Source organism: Thalassophryne amazonica, chromosome 6, assembly GCF_902500255.1.
Source record: "Thalassophryne amazonica chromosome 6, fThaAma1.1, whole genome shotgun sequence".
In the NCBI taxonomy this organism is placed as follows: Eukaryota; Metazoa; Chordata; class Actinopteri; order Batrachoidiformes; family Batrachoididae; genus Thalassophryne; species Thalassophryne amazonica.
Window position 1 is genome coordinate 52,093,044 of NC_047108.1, and position 19,200 is coordinate 52,112,243.

The window sequence follows — 19,200 nt, forward strand, 5'->3', positions numbered from 1 at the left end:
GTCAGGTGTGATGCATTGTAATATCCGTCTGGGAAAAATGTGCGAGGCTCAAAACTTCTTGACATCCCTTTGTAATATGCTGTAAAATGTTCTGAAAATGTCTGAAACCATTAAACCACGAAGAAGTGTGAACAAATTAAACATTTTGTGAATCTTATGTAATTTCTTATCAGGTTGTATTCCGTGGCCATGCTTTGAGCTTATAGGTGGAGAAGATATTGACATATGTCAACATTATGTCCATGCTCCAAATGATGTGACGATTAAGTTTCTAGAGGATCCAAACCCAAATTCAGACACCATCGTTGTGTCCTGGAAGCCCAGTTACTACGGTATGTTAACAAAGGATGAAGCTCACACTTAAATCATTCAATAAATGCAACATGAATGAGCTGTGGTTTTTTTAAGACATAATGCAGTTTTGGAAGCTGTTGATGGGTTTGAAAGTTACATATTTGTGTCGGGCTGGGGGGTAGCGAGGCAATGGCTGAGGTTGGATGCAACATGCAGACTCACAGGCTGGCATATGATTAAAAGGCTGTATCTTTGATGCAGACAAAGGTATGGTACACAGACAAGCAGTCCACGGTGCGAGAGTACAGATAAGGGCGAGGCGATACGTTGAGATCCAAAACAAGCAGCATTCAGAAAACAAGCAAACAGGGCAATCAGAGCAGTGGCAAAATACAGGTTCCAAAAAACAGAGCTGGGGTCAAATACACAGCTAGGCAAACAACACTGTGACATGAGCACAAAGTTGACAAATGAGTGGGGAGGAAGTGAAGAGAAGCAGTTTAAATAAAGACAGGTGGTATGATGCATGTGGTGGGAGAAGGATCTGGAAAGGGGGTGTGGTCAGGTGAATCCAAGAGGGGAAAAGAGATGCAAGAAAAGACAGTGAGAAGTGGGCAAGGAAATGACAGACAAAATGGGATGTGGCCAACAGAGATGAGGAAGTGCAGGTGCAGGACAAGAGAGTGCGGTGATCAGAGGGAGACAGTGGGGCCCTAGCACTGCATAGTTTACTGACGGCAGGAACACTTTGCGCATGCCACGATCTCGGCACTCATTGGGCATGCCAACTTCATGCATTGTTCTCGCACCAATCAGCGACAACCGCGCACTTGGCAGTGCATATAGTGAGGCCATCACCAGTCCTGATACATTCATTCATTTCAACAATGAGGGAGCGACAACTTCAAGATGCCTGCCAGCAATAAAAAAAAAAGAATAGCAAGACCAGCAGTGGCTGGAACATTTGAAGAAGAAGAAACCAAGACAGAGGGAAGTCAGATGTTGCAGAGATGAAGAGGGCTATTCCTCTCCCCTCATCCTTCTCAAGTGTGGAATTTCCAGCATCTCCAGAAATAAATAGAACAATATGAGCCCTGCTATTTTATATAGCGTGGTATCAAGTAGGACAAAGCGGGATTAAATAATGCCATGACTGCTTAACAAGTGCGCAAAGTGGTTGTGGCAATGGATACCTTTGCACGAACAATGCGCATCATGCGTATCATGTCGTAAACTGTAGGTAAACAATGCGCTAACAATACTTAAATGGGCCATAAATCAGTCGTGCGATAGCGTGCAATAGCGTGCCATTGCATGTTGATGCGCATCATTTTTGGTAACACATTGTATGAAAAGTGCATAATTTATACATAAACATGACGTGAACAGTGCACAAACTAGGCTTCATGGTTTAGCCACCTTGACACTTGCACGAATTTGATCCCTGCACTAGCACACAATGTTGCATGCCAATGAGCAAACTTGTCATAAACTGTGTGAGGCCCTGCATGCAATGACATGCAGTGTTTGCAAATAGGTTGTGCAATGTTTATGATGATTTCACGCAAGTGCCAAGAAATTTGTGTGTGCCAGAAATTTGGAACATTTCAAAATTGTCTTTCACATTGGCATGTTTACAATAGTTTATGAAGAGTTTACTCATTGGCACGCAAGCTTGCATGCCAGTGCAGGAATCAAATTTGTGCAAGTGTCAAGGTGACTTTAGGGGAAGGAAGAGGGTTAGGTTAGGGTTAGGGGAAGAGTAGGGTTAGAAATAGCCAAATTTAAAAAATGCATCACGGAAATGTGACTAATTTCGTGACAGGAACACGAAAAAAAAAAGCATGAGACGGCACACACACAGGTGTGCGTGTGTGTGTGTGTGTGTGTGCACGCACGCAAACTACTTACATTTGCAAGAAGGATTAGTCCTGTGATGGTCTCTGACAAGAGAGCCATCGAGAGCTGACTGACAGAAAATGACAGCTCGACATCTTCACTCAGAGACAGAAGACTATTACTATGATCAGGAGGCCAGCGGAAACATCTGGTACATCTTTAATAACAGAGAAACATGCCAAAATCAGCCTGGATACAAAACAACAGTTTGATTCAAATTAGCCAAAAATGTAGAACACTCAATGGTTAATTAGGGAATAACCCTGTGGTGTCTGAAGATTTGTGGATGGTAATGCTGGATTTTTGCGACCGTAGTCCAGCATTAACATCCACAAATCATCAGACACAAGGGGGTTATTCCCGTTATAATCCAATTCCAACGGTTGCACGTATCCGTGTCCACCACTGAAGGCTATACTTAATCTGCATTCGCTAAAACTGTTACACAGACAAAGGGTGTGGTCGGCTCATTACAGCTTACCATAGCAACAGCGTCTTCATGCCAAACTGAAAATTCTGTGAGCAGAATCCACATCAATACTTTCGTATAGTAGCCTAAATTAATCTATTTTGGCATCGTTGTGGCTACACCACTTTCTGTCACTCTGGACTGGTGGTGCCATTATTGAGATCTGCGAAGCAGCGTACATGGTCAGGGCGCAGAGTAATACATCAAATGTGAAATGGTCGAATATTTTGCCACCTTTCACGTGATATTTTATGGTTTGAAATCTCACACAATTAAACAAACAGATTTGCGGAAAACTGTAATTGGGTTAGAATCTATTATACCCGCAGATTCTGCTCTGTTGCCTTTACTGCACTGACATGTCATCCAGGAGATTCATGTCAATCAGAGAAAAACAACCACATTTACACATATTTGAAGGGGCAGTAAATTACAGCAAAAAGAAAATATTCTCCACCACTTTATTTCTGATCCAGTGATTAGCTTGAAAATAACCTCCCCTTAAATTTTGAATCTGCACTGCTCAATTACCACCCAAAATAGCACACAGTGAAGTCTTAACTTTTAATGTTAACGCTGTCAAGACCATGTCCTTCATCGGCTATTGGCAAAATACATGCCCCCTGTTAACATAATGCTGCGTTTACGACGACAAGTCACGAATGCCACGAAGTACACATTCTTGGCCGCTGATCACGAATGTGATGATTCGGGGCAGAGGTGTCAGGTGTCCTCAGGAAGTGCTGCAACCTGTTACCACACGTTACGATTAATGGCACATGTTGCCGGAGAATTATCAGGAACCATTACGCACAGTCAAGAATAGTGTTCCGCGTTGTTCCGCGCTATCGCGCGCTATTGCGCGTAACAGCGCATCGTTAAGTTCTGTCACATTGTGAACGAGGTGAATTGTCTCCACACACACCCATATTCATCCAACTGAATTCAGATCGCTCCAGTTTTTCAGAAGAACTTTGTGACTGCATGCATAGTTGAGCTCTGTGCCATGGAGTGGTGCAGAGAGGAGGAGGAGGACAGAGCCAGATGTGTGGCTTCATGCGGCTCTCGTCTCGTGCATTTTCCCAAACATCAGGCACATGCAGCAGGTGGAACACCTGCAGGAGCGCGCTGAAGAGCACTGAAATTAGACTTTTAGCCGACTTGGTGTCAGCAATCAAACTGAATGTTGTGCAGCAGGGTTTAATTGTGTGCACGCTTCTTCCTCCGCCGGACTGGAGGAGGTGCAGAGATGTCTCGCTGCACGTGAGTCTCCTCTCGCTCCTCTGGTTCCTCTGGCTCAGATTCGTTCTCCCGCTCCATCGGTTACAACAGCAGGTGGAACACCTGCAGGAGCATCCTGAGGAGCTTCAGCAGGAACTGTGGACCAACATTTGGAGCCAAGTTTAATTGTGCGCACGTGACAGAAAACTGATTTGTCGTGGCGCGCAGTAAAATGTGACGCCACGTTACAAGTCATGTCAAAACTTGGTAGTTTCCGTGTCACTTCGTAATAACGCGTGACAGTTTGGGCTCCAAGAACCATCACAGGAACCACTACGAACGTTGTCACGTTCTATTAAGGATGAATACTCATCAAGATGGATCAGTACGCTCAGTTGCGGCATCCATGACGTGAGACGAAATGAGGATGGTGTGTGACATTCGTGGAAGATTTTTTGACAGGCAAAAACATGCTCCACGAATATCAAGAATATCACGCACCAACACGCACTATTAAGAAACATCTTCAGATGCGTTAAGTCACATTAAGAATGTCAGGAATGTGTCACGAATGACAGAAAAATGACATTCGTAACGTGTCTTTCTTATGTGTAAACGCACCTTAAGTTGCAGAAATGAATATGAGCTCCGTGGTTGTCTAATTAAGAGACATCCATCCATCCATTTTCCTCCGCTTTATCTGGAGTCGGGTCGCGGGGGCAGCAGCTCAAGCAAAGCCACCCAGACCTCCCGATCCACACACACACCTCCCCCAGTTCCTCCGGGGGAACCCGAGGCATTCCCAAGCTAGTCGAGAGACGTAGTCCCTCCAGTGTGTTCTGGGTCTTTCCCGGGGCCTCCTCCCGATGTGACATACCTGGAACACCTCTCCAGCGAGGCGTCCAGGGGGCATCCAGAAAAGATGCCCGAGCCACCTCAGTTGGCTCCTTTCGACGCGGAGCAGCAGAGGCTCAACTCAGAGCTCCTCACCCTATCTCTAAGGAAGTGCCCAGCCACCCTGCGAAGGAAACTCATCTCGGCCACTTGTACTCACAATCTCATTCTTTCGGTCATGAGCCAAATCTCATGAACATAGGTGAGGGTCGGAACGTAGATCGATCGGTAAATCGAAAGCTTTGCCCCCCTACTCAGCTCTCTCTTCACCACGACGGTCCAATACAACGACCGCATCACTGCAGATGCTGCACCGATCCGTCTGTCGATCTCACGCTCCATCCGTCCCTCGCTTGTGAACAAGTCCCTGAGATACTTAAACTCCTCCACTTGAGGCAAGGACATTCCACCGACCTGAAGAGGGCAAGGCACCTTTTTCCGGTTGAGAACCGTGGCCTCGGATTTGGAGGTGCTGATTTTCATCCCAGATGCTTCACACTCAGCTGCAAACCGCCCCAGTGCACGCTGAAGGTCCTGATTTGACGAAGCCAACAGAACCACATCGTCCGCAAACAGCAGAGATGAGATTCTGTGGTTCCCAAACCAGACCCCCTCCACACCCTGGCTGCACCGAGAAATTCTGTCCATAAAGATAATGAACAGAACCGGTGACAAAGGGCAGCCCTGGCGGAGGTCAACGTGCACTGGAAACAGGTTTGACTTACTACCGGCAATGCTAACCAAGCTCCTGCTGTGGTCGTACAGGGACCGGATAGCCCTTAGCAAAGGACCACGGACCCCGTACTCCAGGAGCACCCCCCACAGGGTGCCCCAAGGGACACGGTCGAACGCCTTTTCCCAATCCACAAATCACATGTGGACTGGTTGGGCGAACTCCCATGAACCCTCGAGCATCCAATGGAGTGTGTAGAGCTGGTCCAGTGTGCCACGACCAGGATGAAAACCACACTGCTCCTCCCAAAGCCAAGGTTCGATTATCGGTCGAATTCTCCTCTCCAGTACTCTGGAATAGACCTTACCGGGGAGGCTGAGGAATTTGATCCCCCTGTAGTTGGAACACACCCTCCGGTTCCCCTTCTTAAACAGAGGGACCACCACCCCAGTCTGCCAATCCAGAGGCACTGTCCCCGACCGCCACACGATGTTGCAGAGGCGTGTCAATCAAGACAGTCCCACAACATCCAGAAACTTAAGGTACTCAGGACGGATTTCATCCACCCCAGGAGCCTTGCCACCAAGGAGCTTTCTAACCACCTCGGTGTCTTCAGCCTGGGTGATGGATGAGTCCGCCTCTGAGTCCCCAGTCTCTGCTTCCTCTGCGGAAGATGTGACGATAGGATTGAGGAGATCCTCGAAGTATTCCTTCCACCGCCTGACAACATCCCCAGTCAGGGTCAACAGCTCCCCACCTGCACCATAGACAGTGCCGGTGGAGAGCTGCTTCCACCTCCTGAGGTGTCGGATGGTTTGCCAGAATTTCTTCAAGGCCGACCAATAGTCCTCCTCCATGGCCTCCCCGAACTCCTCCCAGATCTGAGTTTTTGCCTCTGTGACCGCACAGGCTGCAGCACGCTTGGCCTGCCGGTACCTGTCAGCTGCCTCCGGGGTCCCACTTACCAACAAAGATGATCCTCACAAACCTTCTGACTTTTTGGGTTTTAAGCAGGAGGTGTCAGAAAAGTTACCACAGGGATAACTGGCTTGTGGTGGCCAAGCGTTCATAGCAACGTCGCTTTTTGATCCTTCGATGTTGGCTCTTCCTATCATTGTGAATCAGAATTCACCAAGCGTTGGATTGTCCACCCACTAATTAAGAGATATTCGTTGCTAAAATTCTGGCAATAGCTGCTAAATTCTTCAATCATGATATGCATATTTTCAGTAATACAGGCAAACTGGAAACATCACTGATAGAGTTTGCAGTGATTTATGGATGAAATAAAACTGCTACTGACCAACAAATTCGTAAGATGGCAGATGCCCCTGTCCACTACCCTATCCTCGGGCAAGTCCAGGAAGAGTTGGAGGACTTGGCCGAGGATAGGGCCATGTGGAATGAGCTGCTTGGTCTTCTGCCAGACCTGGAAAAAGTGTCAGAAAATGAAAATTCAACAGTTTTTTACTGTTAGAGGTGGTTAGGACAGTGCTTTTCTTTCAAGTTGCACATGGTAAATACTAAACTGTTCTTATGTTGTTGCTGTGTTTTTAACATGATTTATGGGTTGGACTGTAGTATGTTTGTGTTTTCTTGCAGGGATCGCCTTCCTGAAAGGCTTTCAGGTGTCCCTTCAGGCTCTTGGAGGTTTCCTTGTTGGGTGTCAGCTCTTTCTCTTCCACCGTAACCTGTCGCTCTCCCCCTCAGATGCTCAAAAGGTAACCTGTGTTTGCTTCTCAACACTACAAGCTCTTGTTGCCAGTGTTGAGCTTTCATAGTTAGTACTCCCAATTTGTATAGTTTTAAGAAAAGCTAAATTTGCATTAGTATGCATTGCCTATTCTTGCCCACAACCACTCCTCAGGCAAGTATGAAGTAATACCACCACACCACAGGACCCTAAAGCAGACTATGTACACTTCTCATCTCATATTTCCTGCCTACTAAAGGCAGGAAATAAAGTTTTTCCTCCTGTGTTCCACATTGGGACAGTGAGCACCGGTGTCGCAGACCGAACGGTCCACCCCTAAAAATCGGTCTGCCTTTTGCATCTGCGCATGTGTCATTTTGGACCACAGCAGCACGTCTGAGATGGAGTCTCTTCACCCAAAGCGATCAAATGGATTATTTGGATTATTAACCATCAGATGATAAAGGTAAAACCTCTTAAATCATTCTAAAGTCAGTTTTAAGCAGAACCAAGGCCGTTTTAAGCAGAAACTCCACGAAATTCTGTGAAGCTTTGAAATGACCAACGCGCAGTGAACGCATTAGCTAGCAGCTCCTTTAGCCACGGTGCTCTGATTGCTTCTGCCAGTTTTTATGATGAAATGCTGAATTTATATGGAAATGATTGTTGTACAAAAGCTTCAGATATCTGTCACTGAGATAGATGATGACTGGAGTGCAGTTTGAAGCAGAAACAAGGTGATAATACGTGAACCACGTCATCGGGGGGACTGATGTTTAGTGGGACCATTTGGTCGGCAACACCAGGGCTATGAGTCCAGTCATGTCTCAGTGGAACTTAAGTTTGTAGTCTTATGGCGTTGTGTGGTTGTTATGACTAATTAATTTACAAATAATGAATGTTTATGAGTTCAATAGAAGGGATCGCTGTTGTTGTTTTCTTCCGACTTTCTCGTGCATGCGCACACAGACCGGTAGGCAGAAAATGCCAGACTCCAAGCAGATGTAATGAGAAAACGCACAGGAAGATGACTTCAGATTATGTGTCAACTCTTGATCCCGAAGGTTGAAAGCAATATTTATGAAATTAAATCTTGGAGACGATGACCATGAAGGATTTCAAGTTTTTGGAGACATACAATTATTTTATCAGTGGTCACGTGAGGGATTGCTGTTATCAGCCTGTTGCTGCAGACGCTGATGTCTGGCTGAGCTCTTTCTGCTGTCTGGTCCCGTCTCTGTGGGCTGAGTGCAGCAGCAGGATGTGCCTTGAAGTTGAGGAACTTTTTAAACGTGGTCCAAAAAAGACACTCCTGTACAGTCCGGCCGGTGTGCGCATCCGTGCGTCAGGCTGCGGGTCACCTGTGTAACAGAGTCATTTAATGCAGCAGTTCTGTGCATGTGTATAAGTCTGAAAAAATGATGAAGAAAAAAACAACGAGCCAAAGGTTTCAATGTGACTACAAAAAAAAGCCACCACAAGGAGGTGGCTGCTTTAATTATATACACCCGCACGTTGATTATATACACATATGTGGATCACACAACTTCCCAAAAATGAAATAAAAAACCACAAGATCCACAAACACAAAATCAACCCATCCATAATATATAATAATAATAATAATATAGGGAAAACCGGGGCACAGTGGATCAGAAATGTTGTTTTTGTGGCAGCATAAACACATTATGTATAGGTTTAGGTCATTCTATTGTGGATTTAATACAGCAAGTTATTGTTTATAAGGCTGTGTTATTTACTTCTCCCCAAGTGTAATTTACAGGTGTTTAAAATTGATTTTAAAATTTTTGATTCACTGTTCCCCGGACACTAATTCACGGGGCACAGTGAATCAGTGTCTGGGGCACAGTGAGTCAACTTAGAATATAATGAAAAAACACGATTATAAAGATTTCTTCAAAATTATTAAATATATGCTGATGCATATACAAACTATAATCCAGCAAACCAGCTATGTAATGTGTGAGTGTCTTATATAGTGACATAAGTCCTTTAGAAACTATTATAAATACAACTGTCATAATTTCTGTTCAAACGTGAAAACAGTTGTTTATTTACACAAATTATAGAAATAGTTCATGGAAAAATAAATGTATAAGCTTCAACAAGTAATATTTGTCATCCACTTGATACTGGGGCTTAGTAAATCTTTCTAGACTGATTCACTGTGCCCCGATTCACTGTGCCCCAGGTGCATGTGATACACATGAGTCATGTTATCAAATAGCTGATAGCCTGGAGAAGACATAACACATGCTCATCAGTTGGACGGGGCAGTCTTCTAACCAATAACTTTTTTTTGGGCCACCTTTCTTCTGTTGTGAGAAATAAATACAAAGACACTGACATCCACAAAATTTACTTTTGATAGGAAAAAACTGACTTCACTTGCCACTTAGTTTTACCCTTAATGTATCCAAAAACAAAACACTAATTTATAAGGGGGATGTTTTTATGCATAAAAATATGACATAACTGCTGCATATATATATATATATATATATATATATATATATATATATATATATATATATATATATATATATATATATATATATATATGTATGTATGTATGTACACTCAACAAAAATATAAACGCAACACTTTTGGTTTTGCTCCCATTTTGTATGAGATGAACTCAAAGATCTAAAACTTTTTCCACATACACAATATCACCATTTCTCTCAAATATTGTTCACAAACCAGTCTAAATCTGTGATAGTGAGCACTTCTCCTTTGCTGAGATAATCCATCCCACCTCACAGGTGTGCCATACCAAGATGCTGATTAGACACCATGATTAGTACACAGGTGTGCCTTAGACTGCCCACAATAAAAGGCCACTCTGAAAGGTGCAGTTTTATCACACAGCACAATGCCACAGATGTCGCAAGATTTGAGGGAGCGTGCAATTGGCATGCTGACAGCAGGAATGTCAACCAGAGCTATTGCTCGTGTATTGAATGTTCATGTCTCTACCATAAGCCGTCTCCAAAGTCGTTTCAGAGAATTTGGCAGTACATCCAACCAGCCTCACAACCGCAGACCACGTGTAACCACACCAGACCAGGACCTCCACATCCAGCATGTTCACCTCCAAGATTGTCTGAGACCAGCCACTCGGACAGCTGCTGGAACAATCGGTTTGCATAACTAAAGAATTTCTGCACAAACTGTTAGAAACCGTCTCTGGGAAGCTCATCTGCATGCTTGTCGTTCTCATCGGGGTCTTGACCTGACTCCAGTTCGTCGTTGTAACCAACTTGAGTGGGCAAATGCTCACATTCGCTGGCGTTTGGCACGTTGGAGAGGTGTTCTCTTCACGGATGATGCAAAGGAGATGTGTTGCACTGCATGAGGCAAATGGTGGTCACACCAGATACTGACTGGTATCCCCCCCCCAATAAAACAAAACTGCACCTTTCAGAGTGGCCTTTTATTGTGGGCAGTCTAAGGCACACCTGTGCACTAATCATGGTGTCTAATCAGCATCTTGGTATGGCACACCTGTGAGGTGGGATGGATTATCTTAGCAAAGGAGAAGTGCTCACTATCACAGATTTAGACTGGTTTGTGAACAATATTTGAGGGAAATGGTGATATTGTGTATGTGGAAAAAGTTTTAGATCTTTGAGTTCATCTCATACAAAATGGGAGCAAAACCAAAAGTGTTGCGTTTATATTTTTGTTGAGTATATGTATGTATGTATGTATGTAGTTTTGTAGATATAGCTACTGATTCACCGTGCCCCGGTTTTCCTCTACATACAGTAGTGTTCAGAATAATAGTAGTGCTATGTGACTAAAAAGATTAATCCAGGTTTTGAGTATATTTCTCATTGTTACATGGGAAACAAGGTACCAGTAGATTCAGGCACAATATTTTGTGGACTGATGAGAGTAAAATTGATCTTTTTGGGTCCAAGGGCCATAGACAGTTTGTGAGATGACCCAAACTCTGAATTCAAGCCACAGTTCACAGTGAAGACAGTGAAGCATGGTGGTGCAAGCATCATGATATGGGCATGTTTCTCCTACTATGGTGTTGGGCCTATATATCACATACCAGGTATCATGGATCAGTTTGGATATGTCAAAATACTTGAAGAGATCATGTTGCCTTATGCTGAAGAGGACATGCCCTTGAAATGGGTGTTTCAACAAGACAATGACCCCAAGCACACTACTAAACAAGCAAAATATTGGTTCCAAACCAACAAAATTAATTCCTCGCAGATGTGAAGAAATCATGAAAAACTGTGGTTATACAACTAAATACTAGTTTAGTGATTCACAGGATTGCTAAAAAAGCAGTTTGAACATAATAGCAGATGCTACTATTATTGTGAACACCCCATTTTCTACATTTTTTTTACTAATAGCCCAATTTCATAGCCTTAAGAGTGTGCATATCATGAATGCTTGGTCTTGTTGTATTTGTGAGAATCTACTGAATCTACTGGTACATTGTTTCCCATGTAACAATAAGAAATATACTCATAACCTAGATTAATCTTTTTAGTCACATAGCACTACTACAAGTATTATTCTGAACACTACTGTACATACATATATATGTGTGTGTGTGTGTGTGTGTGTGTGTGTGTGTGTGTGTGTGTGTGTGTGTGTGTGTGTGTGTGTGTGTGTGTGTGTGTGTGTGTGTGTGTGTGTGTGTGTATTGATACACTTACACATTTTAACAACCTGAAAGCCACCAGACCAGCTTGAACCAAACCATGGGTTCCTGGACAGTTGCCTCTGTGTTTCTTCTCGCTGGGTTCATTTCTTCCGTGGCTTACAGTCATTTTGACTGTAAGCATCAACAACGACATAACTGCTAACTGTTTGATTTCAAAAGAATGAACCAAAAATTAGATCATTGTTAATGTGCAGCCCTCATACTAACTTTAGTCACAGCTTATCGCCTAAATGTGGAGCTGCACAGAGAAGACCAAAAAAAAAATACTGAAGGGGAGGTTTGTTTTTAATGTTGATGAGTTTGAACACAGGGTGAGCTCATGTGATCCCATCTCCCACCTGTACTGGACACAATTTTGGGCCAAACTGCATATCCGATTCTTGAAACTAAATGCTTGAAAAGTGAAAATCTTTTAAACAGATTCTCATCCATCTGGATGTGATGTGTGTTTTATGCACAGTGCTGATCTACCAGTGTGTGAGGGATCACTGATTGCGCACAGACAGTGGCTGCATACGTTTTCTGCCTACCGGTATGAGTCCCACCCAGCGCGTGACGTCATCACAATTCCTTCTATTGTATCAATATTTCATGAGGTAAAAGATGGAATTATTAATTCAACAGGGAGAAGCCGAGTTGAATGGTACGTTCCAGTTTTCACCGAACTAAATGTTCGTTCCATTGAAAAAATGAAAAACATTCATTATTTGTTTTATATAATGGTAAAAATAGATCCTTGGTAAATGAAACACAGTGGCAAATGGTATGAATTATCCATGTCATGTGACATACAAGCCACCAATCAAATGACAAGGATCCACTCAGCCGTTATAGAATATTGAATAATGAATGTTTTTTTTACATTTACCGTCATATTTAGTGCAGGTTATATATTTTTGCTTTCATGTGATGTCTTTAATAAAGCACATGTCCAAAAACTTTCATCTCACCAGTAACTGTTGCTTCAGATAAACATGTTGACTGAGTTTAGAGAAGCCGGTGTCAACATTAGTGCTGTGTTCTGCAGGTGTACAAGTCGGACCCTTTCCCCGGCCTCCCCCTGGACTCCCAGTACGCTGTTACCGTCATGGCTCTGCCAGTGCCAGAACAGTGGCCAGATTTCTACCACAGCAAGACCTTCTCCACTCGCTGTAAGGATCCAGTGACCCACACCACATGTCCGATCAACAATTTTCATTTATTCCAATCAGGGTTTATGGGGGACCATCAGTCATAAGGCGAGAGGCGGGATACACTCTGGACAGGCTGCCAGTCCATCACAAGGCAACATATAGACAGAAAATCAAAAATGATCCGCACAGTCACGGCACTCTCAATCAGAAAAAAGTTTTATTAAACAGAAAAAAGGTAACGTTTCGGGCAAAAGCCCTTCGTCAGACTGTATATTCGGTGCAACGCACCTGTCTGAATATTGTCAGAAACAATGATTGCTCCCAGCTGAAGACAATCAAACCAATTAAAAACATCTGGTCTAATTATCTTTTTATTATTTTTTTTAATGGATCATTTTTGATTTTCTCATGGTGATGTGCTGTTGATCCTGCATACCTCTTCAGATGCTTGGGGTGTGCGTGTCTTCATTGCATTATCCTAACATATAGACAGAAAACACATTCACGCCTACAGCCAGTTTAGACTCAAAAATGTGCCTAACCTCCATGTCTTTGGAAACCCATTCAAACCCGGGGAGAACATGCAACCTGCACACAGGATCAGGTTTGGAACTGAACCTATGATATTCTTGCTGTGTTGAACAGTGTGAACCATTAAGCACCACACCATGTACTATCCTTAGAAACTACGCTCTCTAATCCTTTCAACCAAATGAACAGTTGCTTCAGAAAATGTCTTACTTTTTCATACTCTCTGTGCTTTAGTAAACATATTTGACTCTGTTTTTGTCTTTAATGTTTGAAACGCTAAATAAAGCAATTGCTTCAAAAATCATTCAATGTTTAGAAATGCTTGTACAACCCCAATAATGGTGGTATGTTTACCACTGTGTTCCATCACCTTTCCTTCTAACAACACTCAATAAGTTTGAACATTAAATATCTTGTCTTTGTGGTGTATTCAATTGAATATAGAAAGTGCTTTGAAATGCTTTAAACATTAAATTAAGCAGTTGTTGTGACATGTTTCAGAATGCTTGCCACATCAAATGCTTTGGGAAGCGATTCACTGATTCAGATTGCTTGAAATACAATAAATAAATAAATAAATCATTTAGAAAAGAACACTTTTTTATGTTTGTGAAAATCAGGTAGGGGTTCCACTTTTTATGTTATAATGGAAACTAATTTTCATTTTTTAAAAAACTAAATGAAACGATTCATTTGGAAAATTATTTACAGGTTCAAAATCTTAAGACAAAGAATATAAGACATATATGCTTCAAAAATGTTTCTGTTTCAAAACACTTGCAACACTAACAGTTGCTGGAAAAAATAATGTGTTTCAAAATATGTATAACATTAAAACAACTTGCTTTGGGGGAAAAAAAGATTATGATTTTGAGATGCTTTATTTTGAATGAATGAACGAGTTTATTCGGCACACAATTCAACAACAAAAATACAAAAACTCATAACAAAGCAACTTTACAAAAGTCCTGCGTGGCCGAAAGGGTGAGGGCAGAAGCAGAGCTTATAAATACCCACCCCATATACTAAAAAATAACAAACATATACACACAAACAAAATTTCATAAATACGAGGTCTATTAAAAAAGTATCCGACCTTATTATTTTTTTCAAAAACCATATGGATTTGAATCACGTGTGATTACATCAGACATGCTTGAACCCTCGTGGGCATGCGAGAGTTTTTTCACGCCTGTCGGTTACGTCATTCGCCTGTGGGCAGTCTTTGAGTGAGGAGTCGCCCACCCTCTCGTCGATTTTTTCATTGTTTAGGAATGGCTCAGAGACTGCTGCTTTGTTTGATTAAAATTTTTTCAAAACTGTAAGGCACAACTGAGTGGACACCATTCGATAAATTCAGCTGGTTTTCAGTAAAAATTTTAACGGCTGATGAGAGATTTTGGTCTGGTAGTGTCGCTGTAACGACGGCCCACGGCGCCTGATGGCGATCTGCGCTTCGAGGCGGCAGCGTCTCGCCGTTTCAAGTTGAAAACTTCCACATTTCAGGCTCTGTTGACCCAGTAAGTCGTCAGAGAACAGAGAACTTTCAGAAGAAGTCGGCATGAGGAGTTTATTCGGACATTCCATTGTTAACGGACATTTTGTAATGAAAGAATGTGCGGGCAGAGTCGCATGTCGGGCCGGACCCGACCGCGGGGGGTCACGACAGGAAAAACACCTCCGTTGGAAACCTTAACGGGCAAGTTGGAACATGCCCAAGCTGTTAAACAATTTCTCAGTTACTCACTTGTTGAAAGCCATCAAAAGCCGCCTGAATTTTACAAATGGTTTTCAACACGGAGGTGTTTTTCCTGTCGCGGCGCACAGAGATTCGCCGAGTCATCACGGAAACGACTCGGCGAATTTGCGCGCACGTCTTTCATTAAAAAATGTCCTTAAACAGTGGAATGTCCGCATAAAGTCCTCATACCAGCCTCTTCTGAATCTTCTCTGTTCTCTCATGAACGTCCTGGGTGAATTAAGCCTTAAATTAGGATGTTTTCAGGTCGAAACAGGCCGACGACGGCGCCTGGAAGCGCTGCAGGATGTCCCGCTCCGTGGGAAGTCCTTACACCGACAGAAACACCCCATAATCTCTCATCAGCCGTTAAACTTTTCACCGAAAACCATCTTAATTTCTCGAATAGTGTCCACTCGGATATTCCTCACAGGTCCAGAAAAAATTTTGATAAAGCAACGCGTGCCGTCTCGAGCAGCGTGTGAAACAAAGGAATTCAGCCGAGAGGGCGGGACCACATCTCACTCAAGGCCTGCCCACAAGGAAATGACGTCACCGACATGCGTGAAAAAACTCACGCATGCGCACGAGGGTTCAAGCATGATTGGTGTAATTGCATGTCATTCAAATCCATATAGTTAAAAAAATAATAAAAGGGTCGGTTTATTATATAATAGACCTCGTACATATCTACACAATCACACACACACACGCACACACACACACATATATATACATACATACATACACATGTATATACACATACGCAGATATATAAAGGTACACATACCTACATGTACATACATACATACGCACACACGATGACAATACCAAAAAGAAAAAGAAAAAACATGCATACTTAGTCAGTGAGCTCAAATTTACAAAATATAACCAGACAATACTGGCACACAACACACAAACCCGAAAGTCATAACAAGACATAAGTTTTCAACTATAGCATGCAATTTTGTTATTCTTGTAATGTCTTTTAAAGCCTACTAACGTACCAAGTACTTTAATGTTGTTGGGACAGTTGTTCCAGATGTTAACACCTTTGACAGATACACAATGACTTTTTGCAGTAGTTCGGATCCTTGATTTTTCAAACATTAAAATTCCTCTCAAATTATAACTGGAGTCCCTCAGTTTAAACAGATCCTGGACATGTTGTTGCAGCAGTTTATTTTTAACTTTATACATAATTTGTATTGTTAAGTAATCAACCAAGTCCCAGAATTTTAGAATATGCAAACAGGCAAACAATGGATTCGTTGGCTCACAATGTGATTTGTTACAAATAATTGTTACAGCTTTCTTTTGCAACAAAAATATTGGATTAGTATTAGTTTTATATGTATTTCCCCACACCTCAATACAGTAGGTCATGTATGGAACAAGCAATGAGTGATACAAAATAGTTAATGAGTTGAGAAATTAAATCTTGTGCTTTATGCAGAATTGCAATGGCTTCTGACATTTTGGATTTAACAAAATTAATATGCATTTTCCAGCTCAATTTATCATCAGTAACAACACCAAGAAATTTTGTATCAGTTACAATTTCAATTTCAATATAATTTAATAATAAATTTCTGCAGGAAATCCTGGACTTGTTTCCAAGTATAATACACTTTGTCTTACCAAAGTGGAGCGATAATTTGTTTGAATCAAACCATTGTTTAAACTTCTGTAGTTCGTTCTCCATCATGTCCAAGGTCTGTCCCAAGTGATCCCCACGACAAAACACAGTTGTATCATCAGCAAACAAAATACATCTGATGGACTTGGAAACCAAACACATGTCATTAATATACAGAAGAAACAACAACGGCCCCAGAAGTGAACCCTGGGGCACCCCACAAGTAATTTTCATGGGTTCAGATTTTGCCCCACCAATATGTACACACTGATATCTATTGTATAAATAGCTAACTATCCAATCATATGCCAATCCCCTGATACCATACCACTGCAGTTTGTCCAATAGCACAGTGTGGTGTATAGTATCAAATGCTTTCTGTAAATAAAAAAAACCCCAACAGTATATTGCTTATTTTCAATTGCATTTGTAATCTGTTCAACAAAATCAATTACAGCCAGTGAAGTAGTGCGATTTTTTTCTAAAACCATATTGCTGTTCACTAAGTATGTGATGTTTAGTTATGAAATCATATAACCTGTTTAAAAATACCTTTTCCAAAATTCTGGAAAATTGTGGCAGGAGTGAGATTGGTATATAATTTGAGAAGACATGTTTGTCTCCGGATTTAAACAGCGGTATCACTTTAGCCAATTTCATTCTGAAAGGAAATTTCCCAGTCATTAGTGACAGGTTACAAATATACGTAAAGGATCTAATAATACAATCAATAATATTTTTAATCAAAGACATATCACAACTATCACTATCAATTGATCTTTTCCTCTTGAAGTTATGAACAATATCAATTATTTCATATTCATCAGTTTCTTTAATGAACATTGAATCCTGAATTTTATTAATTGTTTTACAGTAATCGAAAGAACGCAGTCCAGAAGACACAATCGAATCAGCTAAATTTTTACCCCATTTACAAAGTAATCATTAAAATGATCTGCTATAGCTTTATTTTCCTTAACAACTGTACCAGTACTTGTGTAAAAAATGGCAGGATATTCTTTAACACCTTTTCTCTTACTTATGACTTCATTTAAAATCTTCCAAGTACCCTTAATGTTTGTTTTATTTTTTCCAATAAATCACTATAATACTGCCTTTTACAAGATCGCATAATATTAGTTAGCTTATTTTTATGTCTTATATCTTTTCTCAGCATCAAGTGTTCTTAGTTTTAAGAATTGCTTGTACAGAAATTTTGAAAATGATTCAGTCATTATGAAGGCTGTGGTACTAAATGAAACAATTCATTCAGAAAAGGTTTCACTATTTTGAAATGCTTGAACCAAGTGCTGGAGGAGGAGCCAATATAGCCTAATGAGTGTCAGAATCATAATAATTTGAGCAGTATGTTTCAATGCATTGCAGTTTGAGTGTGTGTTATTCTATAATGCAAAAATGCTATGATAATAAATAAGTAACCTCAGCATAGTGCACTGTGCACCACAGTGGCCTGCATCCAATTCATCACAATCTAAAAATCAATAAATGAATAATAATGTGATTTTCTTGTGAAAGACAGGGCCCACTGAAACAAATAACTATATAGTAACTGTACTGAAACAATCAAAGCGAAAATAAGAAAATACATTACTATTTTGAAATGTTGATACTATAACATCCCACCCACCTGGAACAAACCCTTCCATCTATATCCCCGGTAAGACCAAATATTTGCACAAAACAATAAAGTTTATTAGTTTGAACATTAAATATCTTGTCTTTGTGATGTATTCAATTGAATATAGGTTGAAGAGGATTTGCAAATCAGAGCATTAGATGCTCAAAGTGCTTTAGATATCAATGCCTCACATTCACCTCAATGTTTGGGTGCTGCCATGCAAGGCGCCCACTACACACCGGGAGCAACTAGGGGATTAAGTACCTTGCCCAAGGGCCCTTAGTTCTTTTCCAGTCAGGCTGGGATTTGAACCAAGGATCCTCTGGTCTCAAGCCCAATGCTTAATCACTAGACCTTCACCTCCCCTGATAGTGACGATGCTGCCATTGACATCATGACATGGCTGAAATTAATCTTTTTGTCTTTGATCATATTTTGCTTTTTGCCTTTTCTGATGTACTATGATACAATCAGTGGGGACGTTGTAGTAATGTGCACATTTTGTCATTGCAGCGTGCGCAGAGAAAAATGGTCTCGAGCAATGCAAACGAGGTGAGGAAAGCATTCATATTTTTAAAAAATTCCAAGTCTTTTTCAGCAGCACCTGTTCTAGTATATATAATAACACTCACAAACACAACAACTGCACAATGGTCA

General features: G+C 41.5%; 1 protein-coding gene across 2 annotated transcripts in view; it reads left to right on the forward strand.

Moving 5' to 3' along the window:
- Positions 1–19,200, forward strand: part of si:ch211-207e14.4 (interleukin-17 receptor D) — a 52,854-nt gene that overhangs the window by 15,438 nt on the left and 18,216 nt on the right. The window contains exons 3-6 of one of the 2 annotated variants that reach the window (XM_034172173.1): positions 174–332; positions 7,053–7,171; positions 12,891–13,014; positions 19,057–19,095. In XM_034172173.1, coding sequence (XP_034028064.1) covers positions 174–332; positions 7,053–7,171; positions 12,891–13,014; positions 19,057–19,095 — 441 coding nt within the window. The remainder of the gene's footprint in view (positions 1–173; positions 333–7,052; positions 7,172–12,890; positions 13,015–19,056; positions 19,096–19,200) is intronic. The other variant, XM_034172174.1, reaches the window with a different exon arrangement.